Raw genomic sequence first — 21,090 nt, forward strand, 5'->3', positions numbered from 1 at the left:
TATATTTTCTTTTTTTTTTTTTAGTTTATTTTATTGCATTTTAGGTTTTGGGGTACATGTGAAGAACATGCAAGATTGTTGCATAGGTACACATGTGGGAGTGTGATTTGCCACCTTCCTCCCCATCACCTATATCTGGCATTTCTCCCCATGCTATCTCTTCCCATCTCCCCACCCCCCACTGACCCTCCCCTGTTTCCCCCCAACAGACCCAAGTGTGTAGTGCTCCTCTCCCTGTGTCTATTTTCAAATATGTGTATTGACTTATAATCCATATGGACCATAGTTATCACACATACTCTACTGTTGATTTTGATCTTATTAACCTTAAGCACGGAGTCTTTGTCAATTCTCTATCCATAATAAAGTATAATTTTTGAAGTATTTTATAGTAGAAAAATAATTGAATACATATAAAAAATAATAATTTAGTCAAGTAGTATTCAGTGTTCAACAGACATTTGTTCTTACAATTCTATACCATTAATTAAAAGTGTTGGGTGAGGAGAGATGAAGGATCAGGTGAGAGAGGATAGTGAGCATCATAAACCCATTATGATCTTATCCACATGTAATCTCTGCCATTGTGAACAAATCATTTAACTTCTCTAGGTTTTAGTTTCCTCAACTTTAAAATTGATTAAATCAAATATGTGAGTGAGTCTTAATATTTTATGGTCAAAATTCTTTGTGAGAAGTTGACAAATGCTTTGGAACTTTGATTGGAACACACATATGTTCACATACACAAACATTATCAGGTGCAACAAGAACTTCTAGGAGATCTGTGGATCTCTATTTTAAGATGACTTGGACCTGAAGAGATTAGAGTCTCTTTTAATTTCACAGTTACTTTAAGTATGGTATCTTTCATAAATCAGAAAGTATCAGATCTCTGCCTAAAACTCTCTGATACCTTTCCATTGAAATTTAAATCAACATCATTACCACCGTGGCTAGCACAACTTAGATATGACTCTTCTTTGACTTCATCATTTCCTGCTTTCATCCTCAGTTGCTTTGCTCCAGCTACACATTAAAAAAAAAAAAAAAAAAAAAAAAGAACAAAAAATCAACTTTATTGGGGTACATTTAACGTAAGAAAAACTACCTATATTTACGGTATACAAGTTGATAAATTTTGCTATTAATATATACACTTAAAACTGTCATCAAAGTCAAGATACTAATCATAATTGTTACTCCCTAACATTTCTACATTGTCCTTTTAGTTCTTCCTTTACATATCTACCACATTTTTCCATCCTAGGATATTACCAATCTCTCTGTTACTAGTTACATTTTATAGTCTCTCTCATTCGTTGCATTTAAAAATAGAAACATACAGCATATATTTTTTTGCCTGTCTTCTTACCTTCAGCATAATTATTTTGAGATTCATTCATGTTGTTATATTGCATGTATCAATAGTTCATTCCTTTATATTGCTGAGTAGTATTCCAGTATATGGATATTCCACAGTTTGTTTATATATATACTTGTTGATGGCTATTTAGATTCTTTCCAATTTGAGGTTATGATAAATAAAACTGCTGTGAATATTCATATACAATTCTGGGTACCAGTATATGTTTTTATGTCTTTTTGATAAATAAGTGTGGAATGGCTAGATACAGGATAGAGTTTCTATATATATAAAATAGTGAGAGATACAATATTTCCCAAAAATTGTTCTTCAGTTATTTATATTCTGAAGTGTTTGATGGGACCTGAGAAGTTTGAAGTTTGTTTCCTCATGTACATGATACATTTTGCTCCAGATCAGAAGTAAAAATCTTTTCACGAAGAAACTTGAATTATTGAATGCTATTCTATCTCTAGCTTTTTTATAGGACAATTTTGAATCTTACTAAGAGTATTCATATCTTATTATTAATGTTAAATATGGAGTCTTTGACACCTCTCCACCCATAATAAACTATGGTTTTTTGAAGTGTTTTATAGTTGAAAAATAATTGAATACCTATAAAAACAATAATTTAGTGAGTATATTTATGGATGCTTGGTTTTGTGCCTCTACAGTACTATCATTGATTTCAGTTAGTGTGGTAAAGAAAGAATATATATGGTATTTATGTTTTATGTGCAGTGTAGGTCAATTTCCATTTAGTAACAATTGACAAAGAAATGATAGTCTGCATTGCAGAGTTATAGACTAGAAGACATCTTTTGTCTAGTGATCTCATGAATCACTTTTGGTTGATCTTAATAGATTCTTGTGTGAACAAGGCAAAAGTTGAAGAAAGTGAACAAAAAGCCGCAGAGTTTTCAAAGAAGGTAAGTTTATAAAATATTAGCCCTAATGGTTAGGTTAATAATCTAATCACAGCAATATTCTACCTTCTTTATTAAGGTGAGGCCTTCTAAATGTTTCAGTTTTGTGGTAGTTTATATTTTTGGATTCAAACATAGCCATGGAATATTGATTTGTTTCCTTATAAGATAAGGTTGCTATTGTTCCCTCCTCATCACATTTAATCCATTATGGAAAAAAAACACTAGCCACATTACACTAAAGTGATCAATGGAATAAAATTACATTGCTGATTACATCACTTACAAAATAATTATCATTTTGTAAGTGATGCTGCTACATCATGTAGGCCTGGTAGAATTTGGTGATCCCTATTCTTTCTGTGTTAATGTCATAATGCCTTTGAGTAAATGCCAGCTTTATGAATATCTGGATTTCATTAGATCTAAGCTTGTCTTTTCCTTGTTTCATGAAAGCATAGCTATAATTTTATTAACTCATACCACAAGTTTCTCTTTTTTTGTTCTAGAGCCTATTAAGCATTAGTATAGTATTTCTCTGCTTTTGGGTGCAGGCAGAAGGATTGTGCTTATATACTGCTATCTCTTCAAAGTTATGACTTACCTTGGAGATTAGATAATCACTTTTGCTATCGCTCTAGAAATTATTGTGTATTACTGAAAAAGTTACTTCAGGGCATCTGAAGAAATGTCTTTGCTCTTTCAGTTACTAGAATAGAGCTTGAGCGTAAAATGTTTGTGTGAAGCTGTCATTTTTATTGGTGAAAGAAAATGCATGCTTTTTGATTAATAGACCTTTATATTTCTCATGTTCTTGTTTTAAGTAGCACATTTAAAATTCCCTTTGAAACATCTTAGAATCTCCTTAATTTTTGGCTGGTACTGTGATTAGACACTATAAGACTAGAGCCAATTGTGATTATCTGTCTGGTAAAGTTTTTTTTTGAGCATATATATTATGGAAAAAGGAGTCCTGAAGCAATAGAGAAGTTTCAGTGTTTGATGCTTTAGTTTCATCACTAACATTTAGAATGAAAACATGTATGGTCTCCCAGTGGTTAGCTACATGCATCCTCTTGTTCTGGGTCATTTTAAGAGGCAGTATGAAGTCATTTTTAACAAGTGCTAGAATGAGAGGCAATAGTTGTAAGATCTGATCTCAGCTTTTCCACTAATTAGCTGTGACTTTGGGTAAGCCACTTACTCTCTTTAGATCTTAGTTTCTTCATCATTAAAAGGAAAGAATAAAATTAGTGGAATTGTAAGAAGACCTCTTCCAGCTCACGTATTTCAGGCTTCTGTGATTCCTATTTGCTGTGTTTGTAGGTTAAGGTAATTTTAAATTAAAAGCAGAAACATTGTATGCCTCTCCTTCAACATACTAATGAACCATTTATAGAGGAAAAATTACTTGTGTATAGTGTGCTTGTGCAGGTGCCATGATTTAGAAGCACATAGGAGAAGCTAACTTTGGAAGTGGGGATGGGAGTATAGATTGAGATAAATCTTAACACGGATAGTAGTAAAGGCAAACAAGCTCACACTGGAGGACATCCATCTTCTTAATGAAGTAGGAAAGCAAGGTCATTGACTGAAGGATATATGCATCCTTCACTCCAAGGATCTGGGGTGGGTTTGAAATGTAAAGAAATTAGAGAATATTTGGACCAGGGTCTGTGGGACATTTTCTAGGGATTCAAGAAGAGATGAATAAAAGCATTTCAGGTTCAATACAAACATTATTATTATCCAGTTTGCTCACCCACTCTTTCTTCAGACTTAGATCAGAATGGCATTTTATAATTTCCAAATGTCAAAGCTACTATGAGGATGAATATTTGTTAATAGTGAACATACTTTTGTATTGTTCCACAAACTCTAAGATGGCTTTGGACGGTAAGATGTATCACTTTTAGAAACAGAAATAACATTGTTAGAATAATGTATAGACTTCTAAATTGACTTGAAATAACATTGACAATAAAGGGCAAATAAAATGTTCCATAGCCAGACCCAGGCAGTATTCACTGTAAATATGCAGGCAGGTTTGTGCCTGCTTAGAGTCCTCTCTGAGGTAAGGGCTAGGGCAGGATACAGTAAGGAATATTAACCATTCAGAGTCTTTTGCTTTAGCACCCCATATTTTAACCTCTAGTTTTTCCTCTCAGAACATGCTATACAAATGTTTTGGTTAACCGTATGAATGAGACTGCTATTACTGCATCCTACTGTCAGAGTTTGTGAAGTACCACTTTATGGATTCTAGCCAACTAAGATTGTAATAGGAACAATTCCAATTTGTATTATGACACATACATTTGAGCATTCCAAAAGTGCAATTTATTTTCAAGATGAAATATAGTTAAGCAGTTGAAACTGCTTGAGGATTTATTTTTAGGTTTCATTTTCTAATTCATTAAACTTAAAAGTATAGGATGAGGCCATGTGTGGTGGCTCACACCTGTAATCTCAGCACTTTGGGAGGCCGAGGCAGGTGGATCACCTGAGGTCAGGAGTTCAAGACCAGCCTGGCCAACATAGGGAAACTGCATCTCTACTAAAAACATAAACATTAGCCAGTCGTGGTGGTGCATGCCTGTAATCCCAGCTACTTGCAGGGGCTGAGGCAGGAGAATTGCTTGAACCCAGGAGGCGGAAGCTGCAGTGAGCCAAGATCATGCCACTGCACTCCAGCCTGGGCACAAGAGCGACACTATGTCTCAAAAAAAAAAAAAAAAAAAGGTATGGATGAAATGTTTTTAAAATTATTAATTCTAAAATTGAATTTTCAATAACAAAACAATAAAATTGTCCAATATGTGTGAAGAGAGATTTTTCAGTCTACCTTTTTGTCTTTATATTTTTTTTTCAGAAGTGAAAATGTGTTTTCTTACCTTGGGTAGGGGCGTATTTCTTCTTTACTACCATTACCACCGCAAGCAATACCCCACCTCTACTTGGATAATTAATTGTTATGAAAATAATCATGAGCTGTGACTTTCTGAGTGATCTGGGAATTCAACTAAGTAAAAACCACTCCACTTATTTAAAACATAATGTTCTTTAAAGCTTTCTCAAAACTATATTATTAACTGTACATTGATGATGATGATCATTGCAGTTCGATGAAGAATTCACAGCTCGACAGGAAGCTCAAGCTGAGCTTCAAAAAAGAGATGAGAAAATCAAAGAACTTGAAGCAGAAATCCAGCAACTTCGAACTCAGGTAATGAAAAGAAGATATAGACTTTGTGTCATGTCACAATGAGTTCGATGGTAGAAAATTATCTTGTTAGATAGAAGGAAAAATGTGACCAGAAGCAGACGTTTTGGCAGTTTTACATTTTCGTTGAAATAACTCTACAGATTTTATATTCCAGGACAATAAATCATTTTAATGCTTGGAAAAAAAATAAAGCATTAGTTGCTCAAATGGCCCTGAATATTTTTAACAGAATATATTACACAGGCAAAAGTGTTTTTGAGATGAAATTTTCATGATGATTTGAAAAATTGGGTACAGACTGTTTTCTTTCAAAAAGAATGTGGAAATGCTCATTGATTATAATTATCCCAAAAGCATCTTGAGATCTCTTTGAATCTCAAATAAATTTCCACCTACATTCCCTGTGGTGAAAAGCTCCCATATACACTTAAAATTTCAGTCAGGATATCTAAACTTTCAAACTGATTATGTATTCTCCTCAATATACTTTATATCTTAAATGAAAATTAAGAAATTGAATATGATGTCCTAACATAGTGGGTGCTCAGTCGGTGTTTGTTGATTGACCAGATCTGTTTCCACTAGTCTAATGAAAGTTTACTTCAAAAGTCACCAACAAACTCCAAAATACCCAATCCAGGGGACTTTTCCTACCCTTTGCCTGTACTACTTATCTCTAATATTTCATCATTTCTTTTTAATAAATCAATCTCTTTCTCCATCTCTCTTCCCTCCTCTCTTTTTCTCAGACTTCTTTTTCTACGTTTGAGAATGTAGTTTCTCCTTATTTTTTCATCCTCAAATGGTGACATTCTGCAATGTTCTGTCCTCTGCTCTTTTCTCTGTATATTCTTCCTGTAATTTTCCATTCAGTATCATACATTCACATATCCCCTTTTGGTAGGTGTCAATTCTTTTGAGTTTGTCTTCTAATTCCAGCTCTTGATTAGCTAGCCCCATAGGATGATCCTGTTGCATGTTGAAATCAAACCCAGTTTTGTGATTTTCTCTCTTTCCTTAAACCAGTTTGTTGTCCATTTCCTATTTAAATTTTACCACCCAATATAAAGATGGTGAAGCTGGAGTTTTCTTCCCGTTTTTTCTGCCCCACCCACTGACAAATTAAGCTTGTCACTATTTTATGTCTGTTCTTTCTTCGTGTCCACTTATACTACACCTCTTTGGATCTAAACCCAGAAACCTTCAGGTTTACTCCCTTATGACATCCTTCCTGGACTATTAAAATTGTTGCCTAGCTTTTCTCCTTCCTCAAATTCATCCTTTATGTCAGTGGCAAATTAATCTTTCTGAAACACTTCCCTGATTATTGTTACTCCAGGCTTTAATATGTTCACTTGTTGCCTGTTGCAATCAGGATTAAATAAAATCTCCTTACCAGGAATTTTAAGACCCTCTGGCATGGGTCTTTCCTCCCTTATCTCCCCTTTGCAGCCTAGGCTCTGACTGCTCCCCTAACTACAGCCTCTGTTGCAGCTAAGTCACCTTTCCTCCCTTCACATTTGGAAATTACTATCTCCATATTTACCCTTCTGCTAGCATTTCCCAGATATTAGTTACAGAAGTGCCAATAGGTTGTTCATGAGGAAAGCATTCCATAGTCCAATAAATTGAGCACACATGAAATTCTCATCTTGGAGATTCATAGTATTCATTAGCAGATTAAAGGTCCCAGATATTTTACATTGAAGAAACCTGTCTACCTCTTTTTTACATAGATTTCTCAGACTCATTTGACCACAGCACCCTTTATCTCACAACATCCTTCAACATCTCTTGGAAATAGTGTTTTCATAGAGCTTAGTTGAGAAATGTTGGCGTATATTATTCTCTGTCAGAAATTCCCTCCTTTGCTCACCTGTGTATGTGAAACATATCCTTTAAGGCCAAGTTCATTAAGACATCCCTTGGAAAGCTTCACCAAAAACTCCATTAGCAAATTTCTCTGAACTTTCATATTACTTCTGTAGACCACTCATGTGATATTAGTGTACCTGCTCTATTTCTTCTGCTAGAACATAAACACCTTGAGGACAGTGTATTTCTTATTCAAGGCCCTACTATACCTAGCACAGGCCTTTACCACATAGTTAGTAGTTGCTTACTTTTGGTTAAATTAACTGTAAAAACTACACAATCATGAAGTATTCTCAACTCCTGTCCTCAAGCATTCCTCCTATCTTAGCCTTCCGAGGAGGAGCTGGGATTAGACGTGCAAGCCACCGCACAGGGCTGTATACTCTCTAGTGTGCCCAAAATAATGTCAAATACTAAATTATTCATTTACCATATTCAATTTACAATACGATGTGGTAGCCTAATTTAATTATTAAATTCCTAATTGTTCATGGGAGGGAAAAGAAAGGCTGATATGATTTGATTTTTAAAGACTGGTGGCATTTAATATAAATATTTGAGATTCTTTATTAAATTTGTAAAATTTTATATTTAACTTTAGTAAAATTTTATTTAAATAATAGCATTTTTTGGTTGTATAAAATTCACAAAATAAATATGATCTAATAGAGGTAAACATTGATGTTTACAAATGTATATTACTTTGAATTATGTTGTCTATTAATTAAAAAACGGGACACACATTTCACCTTTTAAAGTATGAAGAATATCCTTTCATACACAAAATTTGTAGGATAAATTACTAATTTTCTGAACCTTTAATTTTGCCACAATTTCTTTTATCTCAATTAAGACTATAAAATCAGACTTTTCTATAGTTTTGCTAGTTTAAAAGTAAAATTAAAATAATTTTACGTATTTTAATCTTATATTTCTTTCTAACCTCAGGGAGAATTGCATTCCAGGAAAGGATGGTCATTTGTTAAGTATAGAAACACTTTAGTTGTATGTGTGTATATATACATACATAAACATTCATCTATGTGAATAAACTAGTTAGTTTGCAGTGAATATTACAGGAAACCTTCCCATGACCATGTCTACCTGTGAGTGTTAACTTTAATATTTTTATAAATAGGTCAGTCCTTCCAATTGATTGTTCCAAAAATTTGCTTCAACTTATTTTCTAAAGATATATTTCTAAGTTTAGTTAGAACAACTAAATAATCCAAGTAGAAAATTTGTATCAGTAAAGGTGAGCAGGCTAGGCACAGTGGCTCTTGCCTTTAATACCAGTACTTTGAGAGACCAAGGTGGGAAGATCTCTTGAGCCCAGGAATTGAGACTGACCTGGGCCACATAGTGAGACCCCATCTTTACAAGCAAAAAAAAAAAACCAAAAAAAGTAGCCTGGTGTAATTGTCCATGCCTGTAGTCCCAGTTGGTCAGGAGCCTGAGGTGAGAGTATCACTTGAGCCCAGGAGTTCAAGGCTGCAATGCACTATGAGTCTGGGCAACAGAGCAAGACCGTCTCTAAATGAATGAATGAAAGAGGTCAAAAATGAACCTATCCCAAGAAATGTAATTAGCTTTTTTTTTTTGTTCACTGAAAATTTGTTTATTAAGTTGTTAATGTTTTACAAAGTTAGTTCAATGTCTTATAGAACTTAAAATCTTGAGTTTCCCCTCAATAATACAGATGTTTATAATACAGACATTTGTACAAACTACTACAATTACTGATACATAATATAATTAGACTTCTGTAACTTCCATTTGTCAGGCAAATAAAACACCTCTCAAAGTTAACTTTAGGAATTCACAAATTCCTATTTCTCCAGTTTTTCATTAGTACATTTTAAACTTTCTTAAAAGTGTAAAACAAAACCCCCAAATCAAAAGCCTTAATATGAACCAACACTGAGAGATAGAGTAATGTAAGAACCTCTTTTATTCATCACAGAGAACAAAAATACAGAATATATTTACTAATTTATTTTCCACTAAAGAAAATGCACTTTGTATTTAGATAAATAAATCCTTAATTGCTGGAAGTTGCCTTTGGAGGATGATCCATAAGTGCCCAATCAATGGTCAGATATTGATACCAGGGTCCATCCCTTCTGCATTAATCTTCATACTTCGAGCTCCTTTATCTGCAATTCAGCCTTTTCAGTTTCAGTCTGAAAGATAGCTATTATTCTTTAGTAATTCTTTTCATGATCATCATAGAAAGTATGGATAACCCACCTCAATATAGGATGCTCATAATATTCCCATTGTTCTGGGATATAGCCTTCTGGAATTTCTACTAGTTCAGTTTCACCAATGAATACATTCACCAGAGTTTCACCAATTGCCACTGGAATCCTTGTAAACAAAATGAGGAATGTCAATAAATTCAAAAAACACCCATTGTGAAATCTAGAAGGTTTCATGATAAATAGGCTTTTCCCATGGTCTCCACTGTGTTAAACAGGAATGACAGCCCTCACAAAGCCACAGTTGAGGAAGCCCCTGAATCCCAGTTGAATGCCAAGGCACTGGCCAGACAGCTGCTACTGCAGTGACTGAGGCCTGTTGCAAAAAACTCATGGCTTCCTTGGCTGCCTTAATGAGTTTTAAACCTTTCATTCAGTTAATCTAATGTCATATATTGATTAAAACAGATACATGTTCATTGGTAGTGGTTTCATAAGAATGTTTATAATGAACAGCCCTAATTTATATATATATATATTTATTTAGCAAAGTAAACCATTGTGATCATTAATGGTTTAAGGAAATGGATACAGATTAATCATCTCGAAAAAGAACACTCTATGGCATGCAGTGTATCCCTTCATCTGTTACCCGTTGTCATTAGATAATGAGCTTGAAGTTACTTTCTGATAGAAATGTTATATTCTCCTCATAATCCTATCTGAGTTAATTGTCCTCATTGTAAATGGCACCTATTGATGAAGAGGCAGTCTTTTATATTGGAATAAGGATGGCATTGGATGTGAAAAGAACCACATTGAAATCCTAATCATGTTTCGGACTCTGAAATCTTTGGTAAATCATTTAACTTTTTTGCAGTTAGTAATTTCCTCATCTTTAAGCAGTGAAATAAAGGTAAGATAATAATACCCTATCTGTATTACAGGGTTATAATAAGGATCAAAAAGAAATAATAAATATAAAAATGTTGATAAGCATATATTACTATGGAAATGGATGCTATTTAGTATTTATTATTGGTGTTAGAAGCCAGCTAAGTTACTAGTGCCATGAAGCAAACTCTTTGTATAAAGCTAATTAGCCCCCAAAGGAATTGAATCCATAACCTTGTATTAATTATCCCATATTCAAACCAACTAATCTTACCAGCCCAAGCCATATACTGTTCTTCTTTTTTGCATATATTTATAAACAAAGTTAATCTTTCATTATTTCAGAGGAGTATTTCACAAAATTTCGAGGATACTGTATTAGTCCATTCTCACACAGCTATGAAGAAATACCCAAGACTGGGTAATTTCTGAAGAAAAGAGGTTTAATTGACTCACAGTTCTGCAGAGCTTGGGAGGCCTCAGGAAACTTAAAATGATGGTGGAAGGGGAATCAAACACGTCCTTCTTCACATGGCAGCAGCAAGAAGTGCCGAGCAAAAGGGCGAAAGCTGCTTAAAAACCATCGGATCTTGTGAGAACTCATTCACTATCATGAGAACAGCATGAGGGAAATGACTCCCATTATTGAATTATCAATTATTATTCAATTTTCTTTCCCTAGTCCTACCCTTGACACCTGGGGATTATTAAAATTCAAGGTGAGATTTGGGTGGGGATGCAGAGCTAAATCATATAATTCCATACCTGGCACCTTCCAAATCTCATGTCTCAGATTTCAAAACACAATCATGCCCTTCAGGCAGTCCCCCAAAGTCTTCACTCATTGCCGCATTAACCCAGCATTCCAAGTCCAAAGTCTCTTCTTAGACAAGACATGATCCTCCTGCCTAGGAGCCTGTAAAATGAAAAACTAATCACTTCCTAGATGCAAAAGGGACACAAGTATTGGGTAAATATACCCATTTCAAATAGGAAAAATTGGCCAAAACAAAGGGGCTAGAGGCCCCCTGCAGGTCTGAAATCCAATAAGACAATCATTAAACCTCAGAGTTCCAAAATGATCTCCCTTGACTCAATGTCTCATGTCCAGGACATGCTGATGCAAGAGGTGGGTTCCCATGACCTTGGGCAGCTTTGCCCTGTATCTTGGCAGGGTGAAGCCCCTCTCCTGGTTGTTTTCACAACGTGGTGTTGAGTGTCTATGACTCTTCCAGGCACATGGTACAAGCTGTCAGTAGATCTGCCATTCTGGGGTCTGGAGGATGGTAGCCCTCTTCTCACAGCTCCACTAGGCAATGCCCCAGTGGCCACTATGTGTGGGGGCTCCAACCCCATATTTCGCTTCTGTACTGCCCTACCAGAGAGTCTCCATAAATGCTCTGCCCCTGCAGCAAACTTCTGCCTGGACATCTAGGTGTTTTCATACATCCTGTAAAATCTAGGTTAGAGGTTCCCAAACCTCAGTTCTTCACTTTTGTCTACCTGCAGGCTCAACACCACATGGAAGTTGCCAAGGCTTGGGGCTTGCACCCTCTGAAGCCATGGCCCGAGCTATACCATGTCCCCTTTCAGCCTTGACTGGAGGGGCAGGGATGCAGGGCATCAAAGAGGCTGCACACAGCAGAGGGGCCCTGGACCTGACACAGGAAACCATTTTTCTCTTCTAGGCCTCCAGGCCTGTGATGGGAGGGGCTGCCATGAAAGTCTCATGCCCTGGAGACATTTTCCTCATTGTCTTGGTGGTTAGCATTTGGCACCTCATTACTTGCGCAAATTTCTGCAGAGGGCTTGAATTTATCCCCAGAAAATGGATTTTTCTTTTCTACTGCATTGTCAGTCTGCAAGTTTTTTAAACTTTTATGCTCTGCTTCCTCTTGAACACTTTGCTGCTTAGAAATTTCTTCTGCCAGATACCCTAAATCATCTCTTCCAAGTTCAAAGTTCCACAGATCTTTATGTCAGGGACAAAATGCCAATAGTCTCTCTGTATTGCAAGAGTGATCTTTACTCCCTTTCCCAAGAAGTTTCACATCTCCATCTGAGACCACCTCAGCCTGTACTTTACTGTCCATATCACTATCAGCATTTTAGTCAAAGCCATTCAACAAGTCTCTGGGAAGTTCCAAAGCTTCCCACATTTTCCTATCTTCTTCTGAGCCCCCCAAACTGTTCCAGCCTCTGCCTGTTACCCAGTTCCAAATTCGCTTCCACATTTTCAGGTATCTTTATAGAAGCACCCCACTATCCACTCCCAATTTACTGTATTAGTCTGTTCTCACACTGCTATGAAGAAATACCTGAGACTGGTTAATTTATTTTATTTTATTTTTTTGAGATGGAGTCTCACTCTGTCACCAAGACTGAAGTACAGTGATGTGATCGCAGCTCACTGCAACTTCTGCCTCCTGGGTTCAAGCAATTCTCCTGCCTCAGCCTCCCAAGTAGTTGGGATTACAGGCATGCATCACTACGCCCAGCTAATTTTTGTATTTTTAGTAGAGACGAGGTGTCGCCATGTTGGCCAGGCTGATCTTGAACTCCTGACCTCAGGTAATCTGCCCGCCTCTGCCTCTGGAAGTGCTAGGATTACAGGCGTGAACCACTGCGGAGACTGGGTAATTTATAGCGGAAAGAGGTTAAATTGACCCAGTTCCGCAGGGCCTGGGAGGCCTCAGGAAACTTACAGTCATGGCCAAAGGGGAAGCAAACACATCCCTATTCACATCGCGGTAGCAAGAAGTGCCAAACAAAATTTCTTTATAAAATCCTCAGGTATCGTGAGAGCTCACTTGTGATCACGATTTCGGTGAGGACACAGTGCCAAACCATATCAGATACCAACTTTCCTAGCATTTGTGTGTTAACAGAAGTAGTCACTGTCCAGAATTTATAATGCTTATTAAAAAATTTACACAAGTCTTTTTCATATACTGTTAAACCCTTAGATTTTTCTAAATATTTAGATATTTTAGTAATGTCTTAAAAAGTGTATATAATCTTCATAAATAAGGTAGATATAATCTTAAACTACAAATATCTATTGACATATATTTCCTCAAATTTTTTCAGCTATATTTTATAAGCATTTAAACTTGGATTATTTATATTTCAGGCACAAGTACCCTCAAGTTCATCAGGAATTCCAGGTCCTCCTCCACCACCTCCATTGCCAGGTGCTGGGCCACCTCCACCACCACCACCCCCACCTCTACCTGGAGGAGCTCCTCCTCCTCCTCCTCCTCCACCACCACCTCCTTTACCTGGAATGGCAGGGATACCACCACCACCACCACTTTTATTTGGGGGACCTCCTCCACCACCACCCCTTGGAGGAGTTCCTCGTCCCCCAGGATTATCAGTTGATCTACCTTACGGAATGAAGCAGAAAAAAATCTATAAACCTGAAGTGTCCATGAAGAGAATTAATTGGTCAAAGGTAATACTAAAACTAGCGTATTTTGATTTTGTCTAGCTGTTGGTGATCATTGCTATATTGTATAATGTTTGAGAGTATGACTGCTGACTCTTTTCCTTCCTTTCTGAGTTCATCATTTTATGTCTGTCAATGTAGGATCTAGATAATTGGAAACTCTCTGGATAGTTTGACATTGTTAAGTAGACAAAAGGAAAATCAAAGTGATGTAGAGAATAATATTTGAAATATACAACAAATGAAAAGCAATTTTGATTCTTTTAACATAGCTTTTCTTTAAACATTTTTTAATTGATATGTAATATTTGTACATATTTATGGGGTACATATGATTTTTGCTACATGCATAGAATGTGTATTGATCAAGTCAGGGTATTTAGGATATCCATCGCCTTTAATATTTGTCATCTGTTTGTGTTGAGAACATTTCAGATCTTCTCTTCTAGTTAATTTGAAATATATTTTGTTAACTATGATCACTTTACTGTACTATCAAACACTAGAACTTATTCCTTCTATCTGACTATACGTTTGTACGTATTAACCTATCTCTCTTCACCCTCCCACCTCCCACACACACCTTTCCCAGTCTCTGGTAACTAATATTCTCTTCTCTACCTTCATGATATCTATGTTTAAAGCTCCTACATATGAGTAAGAATATATATTTGCTTTTCTGTGTCCAGCTTTTTTTACTTAATATAATGATTTCCAATTCCATACATATTTCTGGAAGTGACAGGATTTCATGCTTTTATTATGGTAGAATAGTATTCCATTATGTTTCAATACTATGTTTTCTTTATCCATTCATTTGTTGATGGACGCTTAGCTTGATTTCATACCTTCATTATTGTGCCTAGTGCTGCAATAAACATGAGGGTGCAGGTATCTCTTTGATATTCTGATTTTCTTTCCTTTGTATAAATACCCAGTGGTGGGATTACAGCATTATCGTGTGGTAATTCTGTTATTTAGGTTTTCCATAATGGCTGTACTATTTACATTCCTATCAGTAGTATATGAAAATTCCCTTTTCTCCACATCGTTGTCAGCATTTATTATTATTATTTTTGACAATAGCTATTCTAATTGGCATAAGATGTTAATAAGATATCTCAGTGCGATCTTGATTTGTATTTCTCTGGTGATTAGTGATGTTGAGCACATTTTCATATGTTTGGCCGTTTTTATGTCTTCTTTTGAGAAATGTCTACTCAAATTCTTTGTCTACTCCTTAATGTGATTATTTGTTTTGTTGCTGTTGTTTGGATTTCTTGCATTTTCTGGATATATACACCAATGGAATAGAATGGACTATCCAACAATAGTCCATTGTTGGATAAATACTTTGCAGATATTTTCTCCCATTCAACAGATTGTCTCTTTACTCTGTTCATTGTTCCCTTTTCTATGCAGAAGCTTTTAAGTTTAATATAACCTCACTTACCCATTTTTGTTTTTTGTTTCCTTTGCTTTTCGGGTCTTACCATAAAATCTTTGCCTGGACCAGTGTCCTGGAGCATTTCCCGTACATGTTCTTCTAGTAGTTTTATAGTCTTAGGTCTTATGCTTAAGTCTGTAATTCATTTTAAGTCCATTTTTGTATATTGTGAGATATATGGGTCAGGTTTAATTCTTTTGCAAATGGATATCCAGTTTTCCTATCATCAGTTATTAAAGAGGGTGTCCTTTCCCCATTGCATATTCTGGGCACATTTGTGCCAAATCTGTTAGCTGTAATTATATGAATTTAATTCTGAGTTTTCTATTCTATTCCATTGGTGAATATATCTGTTTTTACATTAGTACCATGCTGTTTTGACTACTATAAGTCTTTTATATTTTGAAGTAAATTTCCTGCTTTGATCTTTTTGCTCGGGATTGCTTTGGCTAGTCAGGCTCTTGTGTGGCTCCATATGAATTTTAGGGTTATTTTTCCTATTTTTGTGAAAAAAATGTTAATGGTATTTTTATAGGGATTGCCTTGGATCTGTAGATTGCTTTGGGCTGTATGGTCGTTTTAACAATATAAATTCTTTTATTCTATAAGCACTGTGTTTCTTTTTATTTGTTTGTGTCCTCTTTAATTGCTTTCATCAGTGTTTCGTAATGTTTCTTATAAAGTTCTTTTACTTCTTTGGTTAAAATAATTCTTACGTTTTTTATTTTTTTGTGGCTATTGTAAATGGGACTGCCTTTTTAATTTCTTTTTCAGCAGGTTTGTTGTTCAGGTATAGACACATTAATACATTTTCTGTGTTGATTTTGTATACTCCAACTTACTGAATTTATTAATTCTAAGAGATTTTTGTGGGGTGTTTAGGCATCTCCAAATGTCAGATCATGCTGTCTGCAAAGAGGGACAATTTGATGTTCTCTTCTACAATTTGAATGTCCTTTATTTCTTTGCTTGACTGATGGCTCTGGCTAGGACTTCCAGTACTATGTTGAACAGGAATGGTGAAAGTGAGCATCCTAGTCTTGTTCACATTCTTAGAGGAAAGGCTTTTATGTTTTGTCCATTCACTATGATGTTAGCAATGGGTTTGTCATATATAGCATTTATTACATGGAGGTATGCTCCCTCTCTGCTTAATTGAGAGTTTTTATTGTGAAGGGATGTTACATTTTATCAAATGCTTTTTCTGCATCTGTTGAGATAATTATATAGTTTTCATCTTTCATTCTTTTGATGTGATGTATCATGTTTATTGATTGGCATATGTTAAACCATCCTGGCATTCCTGGGCTATATCCCATTGATTATGGTGTATTATCTTTTGGATGTGCTGTTGGATTCAGTTTCCTAGTATTTTGTTGAGGGAGTTCATGCCTGTGTTTATCAGGGATATTTTTAAGGTGTTGTGCCCTTATTTGGTTTTGGTATTGGGGTAATGCTGGCCTTGTAGGATGAGTTAGGAAGAATTTCCTGCTCTTTAGTTTTTTGGAATAGTTTGACAAGAATTGGTGTTACTTCTTTTTACAAGTGTGGTAGAATTTATCGGTAAAGTCATTAGTCCTGGGGCTTTTTTATTGGGGGAACTTTCTTAGTAGATTGTATGTATCCAGTAATTTTTCCATTTCCTCTGGCTTTTCAGCTCATTAATATATGATTATCCATAATAGTCTCTTGATAGTTTTTGTATTTCTGTGGTATTGGTTGTAATATCTCCTCTTCCATTTCTGATTTTGTTTGTTTAGGTGTCTTTTTTTCTTGGTTAGTCTAGCTAGTGGTTTATCAATTTTATCTTTAAAAAAAAATCCAACTTTTTGTTTTGTTGTTCTTTTGTGTTATATTTGTAATCTCTCTATGGTTTAGTTCTGCTCCGATGTTTATTATTTTTTTCCTTCTACTGATTTGGGATTTGGTTGGTTCTTGCTTTTTTTGTTCCTTTAGGTGCAGAATTAAACTGTTCATTTTATATCTTTCCACTTTTTCAAAGTAGGTATTTACTGCTATAAACATCCCTCTTAGCATTGCTTTTGCTATATCGCACAGGTTTTGGTATATTGCTTTTTCATTTTCATTTATGTTAATACATTTTTAAATTTTTTTCTTAATTTCTTAATTGACCCAATGTTCATTGAGGAGCATGTTCTTTAAGTCGACGTATTTGTATAGTTTCTGAAATCCCTCTTGTTATTGATGTCTAATTTTATTCCATTGTAGTCTGAGAAGATACTTGATATGATTTAGATTTTTAAAAATTTATTGAGATTTGCTTTTTATAGTAATACATGATCTATCCTTGAGAATTATTTTAACGTTGATGGGAGGAATGTTTATTCTGCAGTTGTTGGACAAAATGTTCCACAACTGTCTTTTAGGCCTGTTTGTTCTAAAGTGCAGTTTAAATCTAATGTTTATTTGTTGATTTTCTGCCTAGATGATCTGTCTAATGCTGGGAGTAGGATGTTGAAGTCCCCAACTATTACTACATTACAGTCTATCTTTCTTTTTAAATCTTATAATATTTATTTGTTTATCTGGGTGCTCCAGTGTTGGGTACATATATATTTTGACATGTTACTTCTTCTTGTTAAATTGATGCCTTTATCATTGTATAATGACCTACTTTGTCTCTTTTACCGTTTTTGATTTAACATCTTTGATCTGATATATGTATATTTACTCCTCACTTTTGGTTACCATTTGCAATTTAATATCTTCTATTTTATTATTTTCAGTCTATGTGTGTCTTGCAGGTGAAATATGTTTCTTGCTGGAAGCATATAGTTGGGTCATGCTTTTTAATACATTCAACCAGTCTATATCTTCCAAGTGGGCAATTTAATTTACATTCAAGTTTATTATTGATAGGTGAGGACTTACTCCTGTCATTTTCTTCATTGTTTTCTGTTTGTTTTGTGTATCCTTTGTTTTTTCCTTCTTTGTTATTGTTTATCCATGTGGTTTGGTAGTTTTCTATACTGTTAACATTTGAGTCCTTTCTCTTTCTCATTTGTGTATCTGCTTTACATGTGAGTTTTATACTTTCATGTGCTTTCATGATGATATATTCTCTTTTAGATATGTAGGACTTCCTTAAGCATTTCTTGTAGGGCTTGTCTAGTGGTCATGAATTCCCTCAGTTTTTGTGCGTTTAGGAAAGACATTATTTCTCCTTCATTTTTGAGGGATAGATTTGCTGGGTATATATAATTGGCTTCCAATTTGTTGTTTTTTTTTTTTTCCTTTGGCACTTTAAATATACTGTCCCATTCTCTCTTGTCCTGTGGCCTCTCCAGTATGCTGCTCCACATGTTCCTGGGATGTAGGACACCATGTGGGCTAGAGTGCTGGGACCAGGTCTCATTGCTGGTCCCAGCCAGTGTCACACCACTTCAGTCATTTGGGTGGATTTGGGGAGATTTCAGTTTTCTCCAAGGATGTGGAAATAGAGAATCATTCAGCCCCAAGGCAGGATGTAGTCTGGTGGAGTTTGAGCTCTCAGTCTGTTGCCATACTGCAGCTGCTTCGGTCTTGGTGGCATGTGTGGGATCCAGTGTGAATGCCCTTTCTAGAGCAATGCCGTTGCAAGACTGCAGGTAACTTTGTATACTAAAGACTAGTTTCAGGGCCTGTGGAGGCTGAGTGGGTCTCTTATGGCTAGAATCCTCAGAGTTCACAGTGTTCCAGAATCTGGACCACTGGGGATATGTTATTTACCCTTTTCCCACATTGGGGAGCTTCTCTGGGCTCTAAACTGATCACAGCCAGGCTTGCTGCCTGAATTCACTCTCCTTCCATGCCTCATGTGTTTTCTGTAACTTCCCTGCCAAATTCCAGTGTTCTTACATGCTGTGATTATCTACTCTTTTTTTTTTTTTTTTGGCTTTTTATGGAGGATGTGAGTGCCACGTGCCTCCAGTCAGCCATCTTGAAGCCTCTTCCCCATTTTTCTTAAAATCCTTTGTATTATTGAGCCTTTTTATCTTATTTTTTTTCTTAATGAATAACTTCTTTTAGTTTTACACTTCCAAATAGTATGGAATCAGTGACGATATTTAGTGTTGACATACCTTAATTGTTTTTTGATAGGATGTTTGAAATTGCTTTCTTCTGAATGTTGTTTGCCTTTATTATTATCAAATAATATGTTTCTTTTAAAAGGTTATTATGTAGATTGACACAGTCCTCATTGAGTGGGAACTAATATTTTAATGAAAATCCATATTTACCCAGACAACCATTTGGGGAAATGTCTCATCCAAGAGCATATTTACAGTATTAGACAGCATATAGGTAGTAAGTTGGTTTAACAAGAATGATTAAATCATTTTTCGATCTTATGCATATATTTATGATTAGCTCATAAGAGTAAACTTGTATTAAATGGTTTTAGAATGTAGGTTTTCTTTTTAAAAAATTAGGTACAATTCATCAAAATACTGGATTACAAAGCTGTTGCTTAGTTGTCTGCCTCTGTTAATGTAATTATATGCTTCCTAGTTTAACAGTATGGTATACAGTGTAATGGTAGTTACACATCACAGAACTTCACAGGATAATGGAAGATGAAGTTCTAATCTTGGGTAGTAGTTAAGACCACAGTCCTCTGGAGCACACATCTAGATTTAAATCCCAGCTCTGCCATTTACTAATTTGGGTAGCCACTTAAACTTTGTTGGGCTCTGTTTCCTCATTTTTTAAAGTGGAGATAATAACAGGTCAAAAAATTATTATGAGGATTAAATTAGTTAATATATGCAAATCACTTAAAACAGTACCTGGCACAAAGTAGGAGATGTGTGTCAGCTATCCTTATGCTACCTTAAACCTAGTGAGTGAACAAGGAGAATTCACTTTTCTCAGTTTCCCTGTTTTAAAAAACGCAGGAACAAGATGATTTTATGTGAGTTGAGGTTAGGATTTCCTAAATTATTTTTAAGCCTCCTAAGTAGAATAATATTTAAGATGCAATTTACTATGAGGCCTATTGCTATTGTGTACCATTTCTTCACACAGTTCTGAGTTTCCCAATGAATATTCACTTTATAAGTATTATTTAGGTACATCCTGAAATTGATTTTGAGGATAGATAAATAAAGGAACTATGGTTCAACCTTGCTGAAAGTTAGTTTCTTGACAATTTAAATATGAAGTTATAATTTAGAATCTTTTCTTATTTTTGTTTCAGGTTGAGCCCACAGAATTATCTGAGAACTGTTTCTGGTTAAAAGTTAAAGAAGACAAGTTTGAGAATCCAGATCTCTTTGCAAAATTGGCACTGAATTTTGCTACTCAGATAAAAGGTACATTTTTAAAAATAAAATATAAGTCTCTGATTCAGGTATAATTTAATTCAGTGCTTTGCTAAAAATTTCTAGTAATGTGTATATGTATACTTTTCCCTCACTAGACAGGGGGAAACATAAATAGGTGGACATTTAACCATATTTTACCTAATAACTAAAGAAGGAAATTTATTTTACCTTTGAATTTTATTACACATAAATGTTATTATTCTTCTGAGAATACAGAGTTTATTATTGTTAAATATGTGTGTTCCACTGCTCCATTATAAAATTGTCATTTTTACTGAGAAGTAGGGGAGATAAATCTGTTAATTCATCATGTAAGAGTAAATAATGTAAGAGAACGCTAAAGTCTCAGAATTTTTCAAGAAATTGAAATAAGA

General features: G+C 35.2%; 1 protein-coding gene across 10 annotated transcripts in view; it reads left to right on the forward strand.

Annotated features, from left to right (window-relative positions):
• Nucleotides 1–21,090, forward strand: part of DIAPH2 (diaphanous related formin 2) — a 916,386-nt gene that overhangs the window by 256,839 nt on the left and 638,457 nt on the right. For all 10 annotated transcript variants that reach the window (XM_032257749.1, XM_032257747.1, XM_032257748.1 and 7 more), the window contains 4 exons: nt 2,234–2,298; nt 5,417–5,521; nt 13,625–13,948; nt 20,590–20,704. In XM_032257749.1, the coding sequence (XP_032113640.1) occupies nt 2,234–2,298; nt 5,417–5,521; nt 13,625–13,948; nt 20,590–20,704 (609 nt within the window). The remainder of the gene's footprint in view (nt 1–2,233; nt 2,299–5,416; nt 5,522–13,624; nt 13,949–20,589; nt 20,705–21,090) is intronic.

Source organism: Sapajus apella, unplaced genomic scaffold, assembly GCF_009761245.1.
Source record: "Sapajus apella isolate SASKATOON/1434 unplaced genomic scaffold, GSC_monkey_1.0 scaffold98, whole genome shotgun sequence".
Taxonomy (NCBI): Eukaryota; Metazoa; Chordata; class Mammalia; order Primates; family Cebidae; genus Sapajus; species Sapajus apella.